The 17,377-nt window shown below is 44.6% G+C and overlaps 1 protein-coding gene across 2 annotated transcripts in view; it reads left to right on the forward strand.

Moving 5' to 3' along the window:
• Window positions 1-14,363, forward strand: part of RAB30 (RAB30, member RAS oncogene family) — a 53,145-nt gene extending 38,782 nt beyond the window's left edge. For both annotated transcript variants that reach the window (XM_061991117.1, XM_061991125.1), the window contains exons 4-5: window positions 3,060-3,243; window positions 6,024-14,363. In XM_061991117.1, coding sequence (XP_061847101.1) covers window positions 3,060-3,243; window positions 6,024-6,274 — 435 coding nt within the window. In that variant the 3' untranslated portion in view covers window positions 6,275-14,363. The remainder of the gene's footprint in view (window positions 1-3,059; window positions 3,244-6,023) is intronic.
• The last annotated feature ends 3,014 nt before the right edge of the window (window positions 14,364-17,377 follow it).

Here is a 17,377-nt window from a genome sequence, read left to right on the forward strand (position 1 = left end):
AGAAAAAGGTTTCCTCTGTTACAGGCTGCTGAATATGTGGAAAAAAATCTGAAATACGTTACCTTTTTTTCCCAAAGTACACAGGGTGCTGGCTGGAAATCAGCCTTTCACATATTTAATTCCAGGGAGGAAAGCTTTTAAAAAAAATGAAAGCCAAAGCAGAGAAGTATTCTCTTCTGCTGAAACAGTTTAATTTTGGATGTTTGTTTTTTTGACTGTCTTTTTGAAGATCTGAAGTTTTGATGACTCATGAAACTATCAGATGGTCAAATTATAAAAAGGGTATGAGTTTAGTTTCTGTTGGGAAATCACAGAATGGTAGGGGTTGGAAGGGACCTTTAAAGATTATGCAGTCCAACCCCCCTGCAGAAGCAGGTTCACCTAGATCAGGTCGCATAGGAACCAGGTGGGTCCAGGCAGGTCTTGAAGACCTCCAAGGAAGGAGACTCCACTGGGCAGCCTGTGCCAGGTCTCCATCACCTGAACAGTGAAATAGTTTTTTCTTATATTTAAGTGGAACTTTTTGTGTTCCAGCTTCATCCCATTACCCCTTGTCCTGTTACTATCTACTATAGAAAAAAGGGATGTCCCAACCTCCTGACACCCACCCTTTAGATATTTATAAATGTTAATAAGATCTCCCCTCAATCTCCTCTTCTCCAGACTAAACAGCCCCAGTTCCTGCAGCCTTTCCTCATATGAAAGATGTTCCATTCCCCTGATCATCTTGGTGGCCCTGCACTGGACTCTCTCCAGCACTTCCCTGTCCCTCTTGAGCTGAGGAGCCCAGAACTGGACAGAGGACTCCAGATGAGGCCTCACCAGGGCAGAGTAGAGGGGGAGCAGAACCTCCCTCGACCTGCTGCCCACACTCTTCTTGATGCATCCCAGGATGCCATTGGCCTTCTTGGCCACGAGGGCACATTGCTGGCTCATATTTAGTTTATTATTAATCAGGACTCCCAGGTCTCTCTCTGCAGAGCTGCTCTTCAGCAGTTCGACCCCCAGCCTGTCCTGGTGCAGGGAATTGTTCCTTCCCAGATGCAGGACTCTGCACTTGTCCTTGTTGAACCTCATGAGGTTCCTCTCTGCCCAACTCTCAAGCTGGTCGAGATCCCGCTGAATGGCAGCACAGCCTCTGGGGAATCAGCCAGTCCTCCCAGTTTGGTGTCATCAGGGAACTTGCTGAGGGTACACTCTGTCCCCTCATCCAGGTCATTGATGAAGATGTTGAATAAGACTGGCCCCAGAATCGATCCCTGTGGAACTCCACTGGCCACAGGCCTACAACTTGACTCTGTGCCATTGATCTCCACCCTCTGGGCTCTGTCATTCAGCCAGCTCTCGATCCACCTCACTATCCACTCATCCAAGCCACACTGCCTGAGCTTTCTGATGAGGATGTTGTGGGAGACAGCGTCAAAAGCCTTGCTGAAGTAAAGGTAGATGACATCTGCTGCTCTCCCCTCATCTAGCCAGCTGGTTATGCACTCATAGAAGGATATCAGGTTGGTCAAACAGGATTTCCCCTTGGTGAAGCCATGTTGACTTCCCCTGATAACCATCTTTTCCTTCATATGTTCAGTGATGACATTCAGGATGAGTTGTTCCATCACCTTTACAAGGATAGAGGTGAGGCTGACTGGCCCATAGTAGTTGTCTTCCTGGACCCTGAAGGTTTGACAGACACTCAGGACCCCTTTGATATAGTTAAAGACGTGTCATTAAGTTCTATATGTTGGGGAGGCAGACAACTGGGTGGGATCGATGAAGTTGTGGAGAGGAAACCTCAAAGAATCATAGAATGATCCTTGGATCAGCCTTCAGCTGAGCTCCTTGTTTCACTCCTGTGGTTTCTACATGCTAGTGCGTCATCTGGGATAACTGTAACCAGCTCTGGGAGCTAGAGGAGAGGCTTATTTCTTCTTGGGATGAGTGCTGCTGTGAGTTGAACTTCAGGGGCAGGAGAAAGAAGCTTCCACCTGCTCTCATCTGGCAGACAGAGTGCCTCATGGGGCTGTTTTCAGAGAGCTCTGCCTTGTACAGGGCCTTTCTCTCTCCAGTGCCTGTGTTGTAACTCTGGGCCAACAGCTCTGCCCATGGCAGAGGGAGATGCTAGAAGTCATATGAAACCCTTCAGGCCTGCAGCTCTGTGGGGCCATTGGCCTCAGTGCCAGCTGACTTTGTGCCTTGCATTTCAACTACAAGTGCAGGAACAGAAACAAAAAGTGCTGGGGGAAGGGAGGCCAAAGGGGAGAAGAGTTAAATGCTTTCCCAGTACTGGTTTTTGCAGAATCACAAAATGATTGGGGCTGGAAGGGATCCCTACAGATCCCTACAGTTCAACCCCTCTGCTCAAGCAGGTTCATTTCAATCAGATCACACAGGAATGTGTCCAAGCGGGTTTCGAAAACTCCAGAGAAAGACACTCCACACGTTCTCTGGGCACCCTGTGCCAGGACTCCCTCACACTCACAGCAAAGAAGTTTCTCCTCATGTTCATGTCGAACTTTTTGTGTTCCAGCTTGTGCCTGTTACCCCTTGTCCTGTCACTGGTCACTGCAGAAAAAAGACTGACCCCATCCTCTCAACACTCTTCCGTCAGGTGTTTTTAAGCATTGATAAGATCTTTCTTCAGGCTAAACAGCCCCAGTTCCCACAGCCTTTCCTCATGAGAGATGTTCCAGTTCCCTGACCATCTTGGTAGCCCTATGCTGGACTCTCTCCAGCAGTTCCCTGTCTCTCTTGAACTGGGGAGCCCAGAAAGGTTACCAGTTTAGCTAGCGTGGATAAATCTGTCCTGGCCATTACATGGCTGTGCTATACTGCAATTTAGAGCAAATAGTATTATTTGACTTCTACTGAAGGTAACAGAGCTTTAGTATTGACATGAAAAGCTGCCAGTAAGTACCTCTTGAAAAGAAGAACTATTAAGGAATAAAAGGGTACCAGAAAGGTACACAGAAGGGGGTTTGGGGTCAACCAGTGAAGCTGTCAAAGAAAACAAAAGTTGGTTTATTTTTATTTCCTTTTGCCACCCTTCCTCATTATGCCCAAAGCTGCAGATCTGGGACACGGCAGGACAAGAGCGATTCCGGTCCATCACGCAGAGCTACTATCGCAGCGCCAACGCCTTAATCCTCACCTACGACATCACCTGCGAAGAGTCCTTCCGGTGCCTGCCCGAGTGGCTGCGGGAAATCGAGCAGTATGCCAGCAACAAGGTCATAACCGTGCTAGTGGGTAAGCCATGGCCATCCCTAGGGTGTGTAGGGGGTGGCAAGGGGTTGGTGGCAGCAGGAGATGTTAGCGGGAGGAAAATATGGCATCTGTGTGAACTGGTGGAGTGGGGTGCTCGAGCTGGGGCAGCAGATCTTGTTGCCAGTTATAACTGCAGATGGGTACAGAGTAGAGCCTATGCCTTCATTGCAGTGCTTGGACCAGTCCTTCTGCAAATGAATGGCCTCTGCTGAGGGCAATTGTGTGAGGCTGAACAAGTCCAAATGCCAGGTCCTGCACTTTTGCCACAACAACACCGTGCAACGATACAGGCTTGGGGCAGAGAGGCTGCAAAATTGCCTGGAGGGAAAGGACCTGGGGGTGGTTAATTGACAGCAGCTGGATGTGTGCCCAGGTAGCCAAGGCAGCTAATGGCATCCTGGCTTCTATTAGAAATTGTGTGACCAGCAGGGACAAAGAAGTGATGGTCCCCCTGTACTCAGCACTGGTGAGGCCCCACCTTGAGTGCTGGCTTCAATTCAGGACCCCTCACTCTAAGAAGGACTTTGAGGTGCTGCAGCATGTCCAGAGATGGGCAACAAAGCTGGTGAAGGGTCTGGAGCACAAGATTGCTGAGGAGTAGGTGAGGGAGCTGAGTCTGGAGAAGATGAGGAGGCTGAGAGGAGACATGATCACTCTCTACAACTACCTGAAAAGAGGTGGTAGGAAGGTGGAGGCTGGTATCTTACACCAAGTAACAAGTCACAGGACAAGATAAAATGGCCTCAGGTTATGCCAGGGGAGATTTAGATTGGAGATTAGGAAGAAGTTTTCACTGTCAGTCACTGGCACAGGCTGCCCAGGAAGGTGGTGGAGTTTCTATCCCTGGAGATGTTTAAGAGGCATGCAACTGAGGTGCTGAGGGACATGGTTCAGTGATGGGCTTGGCAGTGTGAGACTCAATCTTAAAGGTCTTTTCCAACCAAAATGATTTTATGATAAATAACCCCAAGATGCCAATAGGGATGTTCAGGACACCACAGCCACTTCTTGAAGTGTGTCTCAGGTCTAAAGCTATTGCAGACAGAGATGGATACTTCCCACCAGCTGGTCTCATATGGGACTAAAGTGTTGATGGTGCAGCTACCAACTGAGCCAACAACAGAGCAATTTCCCTTGTGACCCCCTGCTGGGATCGTCACAAAGATTTGAGCATCTGCTCAAGCTGTTGATGCCTGAGGGTTTCTGTACCCCATAGCTGTGGGACAACCAGTTCAGTGGGTCAGGATCTGGGAACCACATCGAGATGTGTGGATTGTGACGTTCATAGGTGGGACAGAGGTGGAAAACTGGATATTTTTGCATGGATTTTAGAAAGGATGAAAATAAGTAACTGAATGTTATGTTAATGTAGAGCTCAGTTCAAGCTAAAGCAGACCTTGGGTCATCTGTCTGCTACAAGCAAAGTGAAGGCTATTTTGCCTACCTATGCTTTTGTGTGCTCTGCTTTCAGTAGCTGATAGTCAGGACTTGGCTTTTGAAGGCCCAAGAATATATGAAGAACAATGGAAATACAACTTGGAGAATGCCAAAAAGTTTCATGCTGCAGTGTTGATATTGCCCTTAGTAGTTTGCTGTTTAAGAGAAAAAAAACTACATGGTTGTAAAATGTGTTTAAGGTGTCTTTAGAAAAAAATCATTTACATTTTATATGCTCCAGTGGCATTGCCAGGGAGCTGTGGGGTTTACAGAGCTTCCATACCAGAAACTCATTATCCTGCCTGGGAAAGGTATGGCATGGATATAAATGGTCAAGAAATAACTAACAGATGAGTAACAAATGTACACATTATTTGTCTAAGGAACATTAAGTTAATTATCAGCATCTACAGCACAAAATATCAATGGTAACAGTCATAACACAGACATTCAAAGATGGTGACACACAGAAACTACTTGTGTTGTGTGATTATCTGTTTGGAAAGGTAACTTCAGGGTATGCAGCAGGTCCAAGAAACTGCTGTATCAGGAAAGAAAGGACATGACTCGAGGCTTTCCTGTCATACAACATGGTTTGCCAGTGGAAGTGTGGTCACTAGTTCTCACAAAATCGCTAGTAGAAGTGAAGCCAGGAGATGTTTTCTCTTGAACCTGTCAGGTTTGTGGGTACAGGTTACTGCAGGTCCTGGTCTGCTATCTTCTTTGTAAGATTAATTTACGGCAAAACCATCATGTTTGAAGTGGCCAGTAATAGGGTATAATCAAATCAAATGTGTGCTGGTGGCTTTAATCAACTATCTGTGCCCTCACTCCTCCTCACTTGGTGAGTGCCCCCCGAGCCTGTCTCTCTTGCAGCCTCAACAGCCAAGTCCTGCATGGGAATATTGAAATAGGAAAGCTGCTTTACATGCCAGGCTTCAGCTTGTAATGACATGAGAAACATCATGTTTAGTGTCTCATGTGCAGTAGTTGACATTTTAAGTGCTCCTCAGAGCAAGAACAGGAGCATTTTCAATAGATATTGAAATGGAAATCCTTTAATGTTGGTCAATTACAGCAAACATGTACTGGTGCTAAATTAAAGCAAACAGACTTGGATGTTCACAGGATGTTCCATTAAATGAGCTGATATTAAATGTAAATGTATATCAGGGAATCCATTATTTGGAGGGGAGAGCAAGCACTAAGTTGTCTGTACATATATACAACACTAAACTCTTTATCCCTTATCAACTTACCAACCTCCGTTTCTCTCGTTTTAAAAGTTGAATTAATTCCTTTTCTAAAATATTTTATCAATGCAGGTAATAAGATTGATTTAGCTGATAAGAGGGAAGTCTCCCAGCAAAGAGCTGCAGAGTTTTCTGAAGCACAGGACATGTACTATCTGGAAACCTCAGCAAAAGAATCAGATAATGTGGAGAAACTCTTCCTGGACTTGGCCTGCCGGTTGATCAGCGAGGCACGACAGAACACCCTTGTGAACAATGTCTCATCCCCCTTACCAGGAGAGGGGAAAAGTATCAGCTACTTGACTTGCTGTAATTTTAATTAAAAAGCTGGCATGTGATTTATTTCCCCCCACCCCCTTCTGCCATGGGCCAAGAGGATTCTGTTTTCTCCCGGGATTTATCTACCTGAAGGGAATTCCTGCCACTCTGGCCCATCTGATTTACCCTGTGTCAAGTTACAGACCTGGAAGCATGGTGGGCTGATTGCTCCAGCTGCATGGCAACAAAGCAGAATAGAACATGGTTTAAATGTCATTGTTCTTACAGTCTCTGGAGTGAGTTAGGAAGAGAAGAATTGCACAAGTGCTTCGTGTAAGGCAAAACATGAGCTCTTGTATTTCCTTCTATGGGAAACTACAGCAGCCTCTCATGAAGCAAACACTGAAGAAATCAAAATCTCTCTTGCAGAACAATGTGTCTGGTCGTTTCTAAAATGAAAATAAGAAAAACTGACCCTGGGCTCAACTGGCAATCGTCCTGGCTGCCAACAAGCGAGCTCTTAGGACATGTACATAGCGTCTGCCCGCACAGCTTCATGGAGGACTCTGGCGTTTGAAACAGTGTTATGTCTCTCATCTACAGGCACTTTCATGAACATGGAACATAAAAAAGAGATACATATGTCAACACTTTCAAGATTTAAGACAACGTGGATACAGCTCAGTTGCTCCCTTTGGTGCTAGCAGTTCAGCAAATATTCCATAGACCAAACGTAGTCTTACTACATTGCTGTCCTCTGAATGTGTAACTTAGACTGGTTAGGAAAAAAATAACACTAATAAGCACTGTTCATAACAATAAAAAAATCTTGTTACCTCTTATTCTAAGCCTGAACGTAGTGGGAAAGGACTGTGCTGCTTTGAGATTCAACAGAGGATAAAAAGACTTTCCAGAAATACAAAAGGAAAACAAACCATTCCTCCTCTAATTAATAATGTCCTAATGTGAGAAATTAGTCTTGGGAAAGGTTATTGGTAGAGTTAGAAAAAACACGCTGGATATGACCAACCAGGAGTCATGGGGGTGCAGAGAGCACAGCTGGAAGTGGCAGTCTGCAGTACATCCAGCTGAAGAACAAAGTTTGGAAATACAGTTCTTGTCAAAAGGCACATGCACAATTTTTTTAGAGGGTTAAGGGTTTATTTTTGTTAAGTGCAAATAATGACAGGGTGCAGGTGGCATTCTGTGTGTGACCCATCCAGCGCTCACCTCATGGAACTGCTCTCCATGCACTTGAAGGTATCTTCTTGACATCCAGTCTCTCTGCTAGAGTAGCTTTCAGGTTCAGGACTGTAAAGTCATTTGATTTACTTGATGCTATATATTTTTAATCCCTGACTCCAGTGTATGTGGAACTGTTTAGGCAACTTCCTTCTACAGGACCCCTGAGGTGGAAGCACTGTGGAGTTTGCAGTTATTCCACCACTAGTGCCATATACAAATAATGCACTGCAAACTTATACCTTGATGTTCGAGTGAAATTGGAAGACAGTCAATGTGTACATGAGAAAATGATACTTGGGAGTTTGAGTTCAGTTTAGCTAATCTGGATAAATCTCTCCTGGCAGCTGAGTGGCTGTGATATGCTGTAATTTTGAGTTGATCAATTTAATCATATTTGGCTTTTCCTGAAGATAACAGAGCTTTTGTATTGACATTGAAAGCTGCAAGTAAGAAGTACTTGAAAACAATAACACTTGGAGGGGAAAACAAAGGGGGGTGGGAGGGGCATTTAAAAATGCTTTGTCACATTTTCCTGGAAAGTCTTCTTTGGGCTGCATCATGTTGTGCCTTTGATCTGTAATGGGGAGCTGACTGTGTCAGAGAGAGGAGATCAATGTGTCATATGGCCATTCAAAACATTTTCTTGCTATTTTTTGGGTCACTTTTTTTCTTTTATGACTAGTGGTAAAAATGAAGATACAGAAGCTGTGATATTGAAGCTCTTTTGTCATTCAGGTAACACTTTGGCAGAGACCTTCTGTAAGTGTGAGATGTTGGGGGCCATGTCATCTGCTGTGCTGCCTTGGTCCTCTTCAGTCTCTGCTCATGAGTAATCAAAAGGATATAGAAACGTGTGGGTCTTTGCTGTGCTGGGCCGTGTGGTACAGCCTGTGCTGAAGAGCAGTGTCTGTCCTGAGCATTCCCCAAACTGCCAAATGCAGCCTCATTTGAACTTGTGAAGGCCACTCAACTCTGGGACAGCTGATTCTGTGCAGCTTTTAGGTCGTTGTTTGGAGCAAGGCTCAGGGTGTTACATGTAAAGTAACACTCTACAGTCAATAGTATGTGTATTTAATTTGTACAAGTACTCTCCAGATGCTGCACTTGTCAGCATATAATTGATAATAACTAGGGCAAAGCTGTTTAGTGGAGATAATCAAGGAGGATGGAGACTATCACTAAAACACCTGTTAATTCTTCAGCCTGTTTTCCAAAAGCATAAAAGCTGGGCAGTTGCTTTCCATTCCTGCTGAAAACTACCATAACTGTATTTTCAAAGGCTCTGGCATCATTTCTGGCGGTTGAACTCCAACTCATTATCTTGACTCAACAAGCTGAACTGGTCAACAAGCAGAAACTACTAACTTCATTTTCTTGTGTATTCACTTTGAGGATTCTAGAAGGCTAAGTTTCTCTTTCCCACTACTTGCCTAACTTGTAAGTGACTATTTTGGAGACTAGCTGCCCACTAGCAACCTCAAAGCATTACTGCTTTTTTATTGTTAGCAAATCTTCTTCATGTAAGGACTCCATCTCCAGACAGTGATGTACTTTTGTGGTGAAGTGCTGCAACTGGGCTGATGTTGCAGGGAATTATCTGACTTCTCCAGGGACTAACCTGAACTGATTCCTTTCAAGGTTTATTCTGTATAGACTTAAAAAGCTACAGGGAAATGACAGTGATATGTGCAAAGTTTTATAGGGTCATAAGCCAAAGCTGTAGTTTGAAATTTGCTTCTTTTTCTGCAGTTAACAAACAAACTACCTGATGAAGTGATATTTTATTGTAGCAGCTCCTTTGCAGGAGGTATTTTTGTACACCTTTGAGTACCTCTCTAGTGCATGCTACCCACCTCTCCTTGTAGCACTGAGGGCTTACCTTCTCTTCTACAATCTGGTCTGCTGCTGAAGGCTTCCTAAGTAGAAGAGGAGCTTTATCAACTGCTAGTAACAACTTAGTGCTGTGGCATAGTGATCAAAACTTTGAAAAACAAAAGGAGATTAAAAAAAACCCAACTGACAATCAGCTCTCCAACTGTGGCCAGCTAGATGAGTGGATTTTTGAGAGGACTGTCAGTAAAAGCCTTGTGATGCTTGCTTAGTTGAGTGTCCAAAAGCCATACAGAATTGATATAATGGGGCCAAACCTGACTGGAAATGTTGTCTACTCTCCAGAGAGTAAAACATTGCTTTTAGTGTGGTTACTAGATTTGTATGTGTTTTCAGGATGATATATTCACAGACATAGAGTAATCTTATTTCTAGGTGAATGTTTTGCAGTAGTCCCATGATAAAACATTTTCTTGAGATTTTTTTTTAGCACAATGAGTAGCTCCAGGTAGAAAGCAGTATTGGCTGGTAAACAGATGTTTGCTTGCTCTAGCAAACCTGTTTGCAGAGAGTAGTAACAGCATCTCCTGAAAAACTGGGTAGTCTAAATTCTGTCTTCCAGTTCAGACACTGAATCAATCTGGCTGACCTGGGGTAAACCATCGAGTGTCCTCTGCTCCAGATTATGTGAAATGCTCACTGGTAAACTAGTTTATACTGCAAGTTGACTGGGACAAGACATGACTCCCTTCTGTTCCTATTTGTGTTCCCCATGAGAGATCCAAGTGTTAGGGGAAAAAGAAAAATCCCTTCAGTTCAAAGAGTTATGATGGAAAAAGTGAAATGATGCAGTCTGCTAAGAAGGGGTGAGTGAGAGCCTTCTCCCTCTAGCACTGAAGTCCTGATTTATCTACAGGTAAGTTGTTTGAGCAGGCAGTCAGATGGGTGTTTGTGGTCATTATTTGACGAAAACCACACATGACAAATTGTCTTTGCTACGGAACACATGAAACCTTCTAAAATCTGTCAGGCTGCTGGTGCTGTTTGTCTCTGGAAATAGCTGTATCGGTAAGGGTTGGCTCCTGCTAGTCTAGGTTTAGTGGTTAATGGCTATTGGATTCCTTCAGCATCAGTAATAGCAGCAGCAGACTGAGGTTGATACAGGAGACAGTGATTTGAAAAGGGATGAAGTCAAAATTAGTGATGCAGAAGTATGGTGGGTGCACACATGGGACAGGCTTTCCTGAGCTTTTACTGACAAGGGATGTGATGAGTTACAGTCAAACCCAGCAGGTTTTGCCTTGTTCAGTATCCCTAAGGACTGATGTTTGTTCACCTGCTTTTTCCCGTCTTCTCTTTTTTTTCCAGTATGAAAAACTGTCCGTAAATCAGGCTGAGGTGTTGAGCTGCCATGATTTCTGTAGTCAGGGACTGAATTCAGTTGGAAATTAGGTGAAATTCTCCATCTATTCAAAGCAGACTGATGGGATAGGCTGCCCTTTGGGGACCTGCGGTGCTGTGGTGTTTGCACGTGGCTGGAGACACAGAAAGCCCTCTCTTAGCTGTAAGGCAGAGCAAGTGCTACAGCCCTTTGTGCAAGGGGGAAGGTGACTGTGTGAAGCAGAACATGCCAAGTAAAGAGATGATTCTTCTCAGTCAGGATTTTCTCAGTTGTATCATCTTTTAAAAATCATCCATGACTTAGATTTTGGTTGCTCTGGACTTTAAGGGATGCTTTGAATTGGAGTGCCACTGGAATTCCTTCTGTGTTCTTTTGCTTTCCATATCAAAGCATCCAATATCCTTGTATGAATTGCTTCTACCAGCAAAGACCTTTTTGAGCTAATTCAGTTAGAAAAAGAAGACACTTTGTGAGTTCCTACTGAGCTACTATGGATACTTTCCTAAACGTTGAGGTACAGAAGGGGCTCACCAGAAAACCCAGTGGAGCCAAAGGAAATGCTTTAATCAATTCTAGTAGTGACAAGCCTGTGAAAGGTGTTATATCACAATGTTTTCTTCAATTATAAATTTTATTTGCTTACCTGAGCAAATTTGGCTCTTGACAGTACCTTGTTTCCTTGCATCAAGTCTGTCCTTTTGTTGATGTGAGTAGTAACTGTTATAGCTACTGTTCACAAGCAGCAAAAGCTCATCATTTTGTTCTCATGATGATGAGTGGGAGGAAATACTAGCTTGATTTCCTGCAAGCAGCTAGTGGGTGCATCCTAAGCCAAGCAGCCTCAACTGGAACTAGTCACATCTTTGAAATGTGATCATCTACCTGAGCTGTAGTTCAGTGTGCCATGGAAGTTACAGGTCTCATGTCTGCCTCAGTTTAGGATGACAGTAGGGTCATGGCTGTGATGCAAAGCACCCAAAGTAGCCCATTGTGTTACTCTGACTTACCTCACTAGTCACCACCTCACTGAATTGCCCCAAAGCCTCCTTTGCTGTCCTGTATTATATCCATCTGGGAGAGATTGCTGGCTGTCATCACCCATGGATGCCATCACACTCTTTCCCTTCATGTGAATGAGCTGTAACTTAAACCACAAGTAAAAACTATGCCATGTGAGTTGAGAGTGTCTGTGTGAGGGAACCACAGATCCAGAAAAAAAAACCCTCTCCTATCCAATGCTTGCTCATCTCGATAGAGTCAACTAGGTAACTGGGGAAGGATAAGTCAGAGCAGAAGCTGAGATGACAATGAGTGTAATTTAGGCTGTAGATGTTGTCAGTAAAACAATTAGACTGGTTTTGAGAGCTTAGCCAGAGTTAACAGCTCTTCTTACATGTCTGGATAAACAGGAGCTGGCTGTACTGTACTGAGAGATTGTTTTCACGTCAGTAAGTAGCTATTAGCACTTCCTGGATGTGATTGCATTTGCTGAACCAGTTATCCTTCTCCAGCAAACTCAGAAGATAATTTTAGCTCTGGTTAGTGCTACAACTAAATTCAAGAAGCAGATGCCACCTACATTTGCACCTTTGCTTTTCCACTGCTGCTTATCTTGGGGTAACATTCCCAAGGACACACATGCTTGGGAGTGCACCTGGTGGTGTCCCTGTCCAGCATCTTCTGATGTCTAGCCCTGGTCCACAGGCACTTGACATGGCCAAAACCTGCATCAGGTATGGTTTTAGCTGTGTGTGGTTCCCTGAGGAAGAGGGAATGTTAAAAGCACTCTCATGGGCAATGATCAAGGGCTCTGTTGTGTTGGTGTCATGTGAATGCAAACCTTGGAACTTTTCAAAGCCCAGTTCCTGTAGTACTTTTCATCCATGAATCTGCTGCTTCCCAATACTGCTCATGCCTCAAGCACTGGAGGTCTCATACTGGAAACAATCCTGGTTGCATGAGCCATTGGATCCAGCTCCTGCTTTAGCTGGAAGGAAAAGCATCCATGGCTGATCTTCTGTGCCACCTCGAGTTTCTCACTATGAATATAAACCCAATTAATTTGATAAGCCCATTCCCCTGTAAGGAATGTTTTCCTTTTCATGGGATCAAGACAAGAGATTCAGATGTTAAGAATTGATGGGGGATTGGTGCAAGTGAGTTCATCTGCAGTGAGCAAGTGGATGCTGCTCTCCATCCAGAGAGACTGGGGATGTGGGTGGTATTGCATCTCCAAAGGTCTGAGTTGTATCGCTGGCATGAGCTTTACTAACTCTATGCAGTGCTCCTAGCAGTGAAGCCTTTTTGGAGAGGGGAATCTTGTTCTGATGTTGTAATGGAGCAAGAATAAAATGTGTGGCCTGTGGTGGGGAGAGCTGCCATGGTTCCAGGTACTGCAGATGGTTTGGGAGAAAACCTTACTGCTGATCCCCAGGTACAGGCAGCACTGAAGGGGAAAAGCTCACTTCTTAAGCTGATGGTTTGGGCAAAAACCAGTCATCTAATGAGAGTACGGAGGAAGCCCAGTGCTTGTTGATAGTCTGGTTTGGAGCCACAAGTGTATCTCTGGATATTAGACAAGCAGTTTAAAATGTGCCATGGGTTTTAGCCTAATTAGATGCATTGCAGATATGTCACATCCATTTTATTCTCCACAGCTGTTTAAAAAAGGGGAAAAAAAAAAAACCCCAAACCAAACAACAAAACCCCCAAACCCCTGAGATTGGAGCAGCTGCAGTCACTCAGCTGTCAAAATGGGACAAGGCTTTTTCTGCTCCTCTTTTATTTCCACTTCACACTGTTCTGCTGCACATATTTGGCTGTTCTGTGAATTTGCAGATGATGAGATTTTTTTTTCCCCCAACTGCTTTTGATCTATACAGAAAGACTCACGCAGTTCTCATTTGAATTCATTAATACTTTCGAGTAGGCATTTTAGTTTCATGTTCCCTGGCTTGTTTCCCTCTGTGATGTTATCTAACTGACAAGTTCATCGTGCTCTGCATTACCTTTAGGTTTTTGAGTCTCAAACATTTCCTCTTTGCTGAAAGCTGTGATCATTTTTAGAGCTGTTACAAAGGCACCATTTCCTCAGGAGAAAACCTGAGTTCCTCTCAGCTTTGATTACTAGCAAATCAATATTGAAGCACGTAGGTTTTTTGTACAGCATGAACAAAGTATGTTTTATACCATCAACTGTAGTTTGAATTGCAGTTTAAAAACCTGCTGGAGCACTAAAAGCAGCATTTTGTTGACAGCTTCTATGCCAGGGAAGTCACAGCATTAAAGGGAATTTCCTGGGTTGGAGTTTTTCCCACAAAGGTCTGCTGTCTTTTCCCCAACAATTGTGAATTTAGCACAATGTACAGAATTATAGCAAGAACCTTGATTCCTAAACATGTGGCCAAAAGGATGAGGAGGGGGTGTGTTTCCTGTTGATCAAGCACAACCATTTCTGTGGTCAGACCATTGATCTGGAGTTGCTGGGCTAGTGCTGGCTTTGGGAAGGGTGTAGGTGTTAGCAAATGGCCAAACTGTGAATCATTGACTGTCAGAAGCATTTGGCTTGTCTGGTTTTTTTAAGTTCTTGTGGACCAGTGTGGTACAGTGGGGTTGGGAAAGGAACGTGTTTTGGATGACCAGGATGATGAATGTATGACGCTTCATGTTTATTTGTAATGTCCTTTTTATACTTAGAAATTGCTTACATATGTATCTGTATGTAAATAAATGTTTAATCCTTTCCACTTGGAGTTTGGAGTGTTTGATTGGTTTGGATTTTGATTCAAACTGCAAAGCTTAGTTGCTTAAATATGTCCAACACAGCTTCACTTGACTTGTTATCAGGCCCACAAATGAACATCTGCTAAGGGTTTTCATCTCGGGTTGACCATACCAAAGCTCTCACAGCACTAGGACCTCACAAGAAGAGTAAGAGTAGAGCTGCTGCCCCGTAGCACTAGAACAGAAGGAAATATTTATCCAAAACAAGATAGTGAAGATTGAAATGCCAGATAAATGCCGGCGTCTGTCGCTAGAGGGTGGTCTTCGACAGAGGTAACACCTTCACTCACCTCATTGCTAACCTGGAGCTGCTTAAACTATTCTAGCAGGATGCGAGGTTTGTGTTGAATGAAGATGATGGTTGGATGCTTTGGTTGCCTCTTATTCTTTGTCTTAATGTTTTTGTTTTTAATGCTAGTTCTTCAGCCTTCAACTTGCCTTTTTCATGCTCATAGAACTCCACTGCAGTTCCTCAGGGACCTGCCCTTTGGGGGACCTGGAATCCTTTTGGACAAGGTCTCCCATTTTCAGCCTTTGGTCTTTTGTTCAATATATAAAGTTTGTGCTCTGACTCATTCGGGAGATCAGGTTTCCTCCCCTGTGCTCTGTTCTACATCAAAGATGACTTCTGCTAACACTTGCTCTGAGAAATGAGCTGTGAAGCTTGAAGACACCATGTGTCTTTTATTGCTTCTTTTACTGACCTTGAAGCTCCTTCTTTTGGAAATGTCTGACATGAGGGCTGGACCATCTGCTCTGTGTTCCGCAGGAAGCTGGCAATTTGAGTCAGTGATAAAACAGGTATTTGGAGAGGGAAAAATATCTCTGCATTCTTCTAGGTAGGCATTGGGTAAAGGGAGGGGAAGAAAATATTCCTTAAAGCTCAGGAATTATTTATTGAAAGAGCGTAGGGCTGGAGTATGTTGCCTGAGTCGGGGAAAAGTGATAGCTGGAGAAGCCTGACTAAGTCCTTCCTGGGGAAAGAGAAGGGTCAGGTGAAGAGTGGCAGCTTCTCCTTGCAAGAAGCATGTAACCAGTGGGCTGTGCAACCTTCTTGTCAGCAGGTGCAGCAGCAAGAGCACACCCTGTGCCAGGCTTTACTGCGGGTAAAAGGAGTGTTAGGAGCATGAAGGCTCCCTGCACCAAGGGAACAACCTGTCTAGGGGAAGAAATGCAAGGCTCTCAGACTGCAGGAGCAAAACCATGACTGCTTCTCCCCCATCTTCTTATGTACCTAATCTTCCTCCCATTCACTTGGGGAGGCGATATCCTCACATGAGAACTTTCAGCCTTGCTGCATGTGCAGTCCTCTCACCCCAAGCACAGGAGAGCTGCTGCCCTGCATTCATTGGGATGGTATCCTACAGGCAGCCCTACCTCATTTACAATCCTGTCTTGATTTATGGATTTCTTTGCATAAGGAATCAAGCACAAACCCAGTATGCATTTGCAGGAGTTCTATTACCTTCAGAATTAAACATGCTGAGCTTCATCTTCTTTTGTACAAGCTTATAATTATAATCACATCAGCTTGCACCAAAGCTATCACTTACCATGGCATGCAAATGCATTCTCTGCTGAATAATATCACTCATGCTGGACAAAACATTTCCTGTCAAGATGCTGTCAGGTGAAAGATGTAGGCATTCTGGCAGTGTTTCACTGGGAGCTGCACGAAGTAACTGGTCTAGTGCCTGGATCAGGTCTAACCCCTATGATAAAGTAGGTGGATGTCCAGTTTATCACAAGGAATTGCTTAGACAGTGATACTGTAATCTTGCATTATGTGAGAGGCTGTAGGAGAAACAACTGTTTTCAAACTGCTCATTTGAGCACTGATGTCTTAAAACCCTTTCAACAATTGCCTTCCCTGTGCTTGGGGATTTGGGTGGGACTAAGGCTGCTTTTCCTTTTAGTTCTTCTATGTAAGCTATTAATGCAGATTTACCTCTTCCAAGCAGGCTCTATTTATCCCTTTTCTACTTGCCTGTGATGTAGACTCAGGAAGCAGGATTTAATTGCAATAAATAAAATGTTTTAACCAGGTGTAGCATGAGTGGCTGGAGGCACAGGTTGGTTCAGGTGGGCTCATTATCCTGCCCTATCTGGTGAGGGAGGGTTGGGCAAGTGTCACTGGCATGACACATGAAGTTACATTGGTCATGTAGTGGGTTTGTGTGGCCAGGTTTTGGCAGCTGGGTTTGGTACAGAGGTGGCTTCTTCAAACAAAGAGCTGCTGGAAGCTTCCCCTGTATCTGACAAGGCCAGTAGCAGTTGCTGTGAGATGGACCCGCTGCTGAGCAAGGCTGAGCCAATTAGCCATGGAGGTAAGGGCTCTGTGATTAATGTATTGGAGAAGGAGAAGAAGCTGCTGTGCAAAACTGTAGCAGAAGAAGGGAGTGAGGATATAACAACAACTCTGCAGACACCCAGGTCAGTGCAGAAGGAGGGCAGGAGGTGCTCCAGGCCCGGAGCAGAGGTTCCCCTGCAGCCCATGGTGCAGTCCATGGTGAGGCCCTGTCCCTGCAGCTGTGGAGGCCACCAAGGAGCAGAGATCCAGCTGCAGCCTCGGGAGCAACCCACTGTGGGCTATGACCTTGTGGGAAGCCCAGGCTGGACCAACTCCTAACAGCACCTGTGGCCCCATGGAGAGATGAGCCAAAGCTGGAGTAGATTTGCTGTCAGGACCTGTGACCCTGTAAGGAACCCAAGCTGGAGCAGCCTGTTCCTGAAGGACTCTTTTTTTTCCCCATGGATAAGGCCCACGTTGGGACAGTTTGGGAAGTACTGCACCCTGAGGATGAGACCCACACTGGAACCGCTGCTTCTTCTTGGAGAGAGGCCTCCTCACACTTCCCACTGCTACACTTTAGGGTCCCTCCCCACGGGAGACAGTCCCTCACAAACT

Source organism: Colius striatus, chromosome 1 (assembly GCF_028858725.1).
Source record: "Colius striatus isolate bColStr4 chromosome 1, bColStr4.1.hap1, whole genome shotgun sequence".
In the NCBI taxonomy this organism is placed as follows: domain Eukaryota; kingdom Metazoa; phylum Chordata; class Aves; order Coliiformes; family Coliidae; genus Colius; species Colius striatus.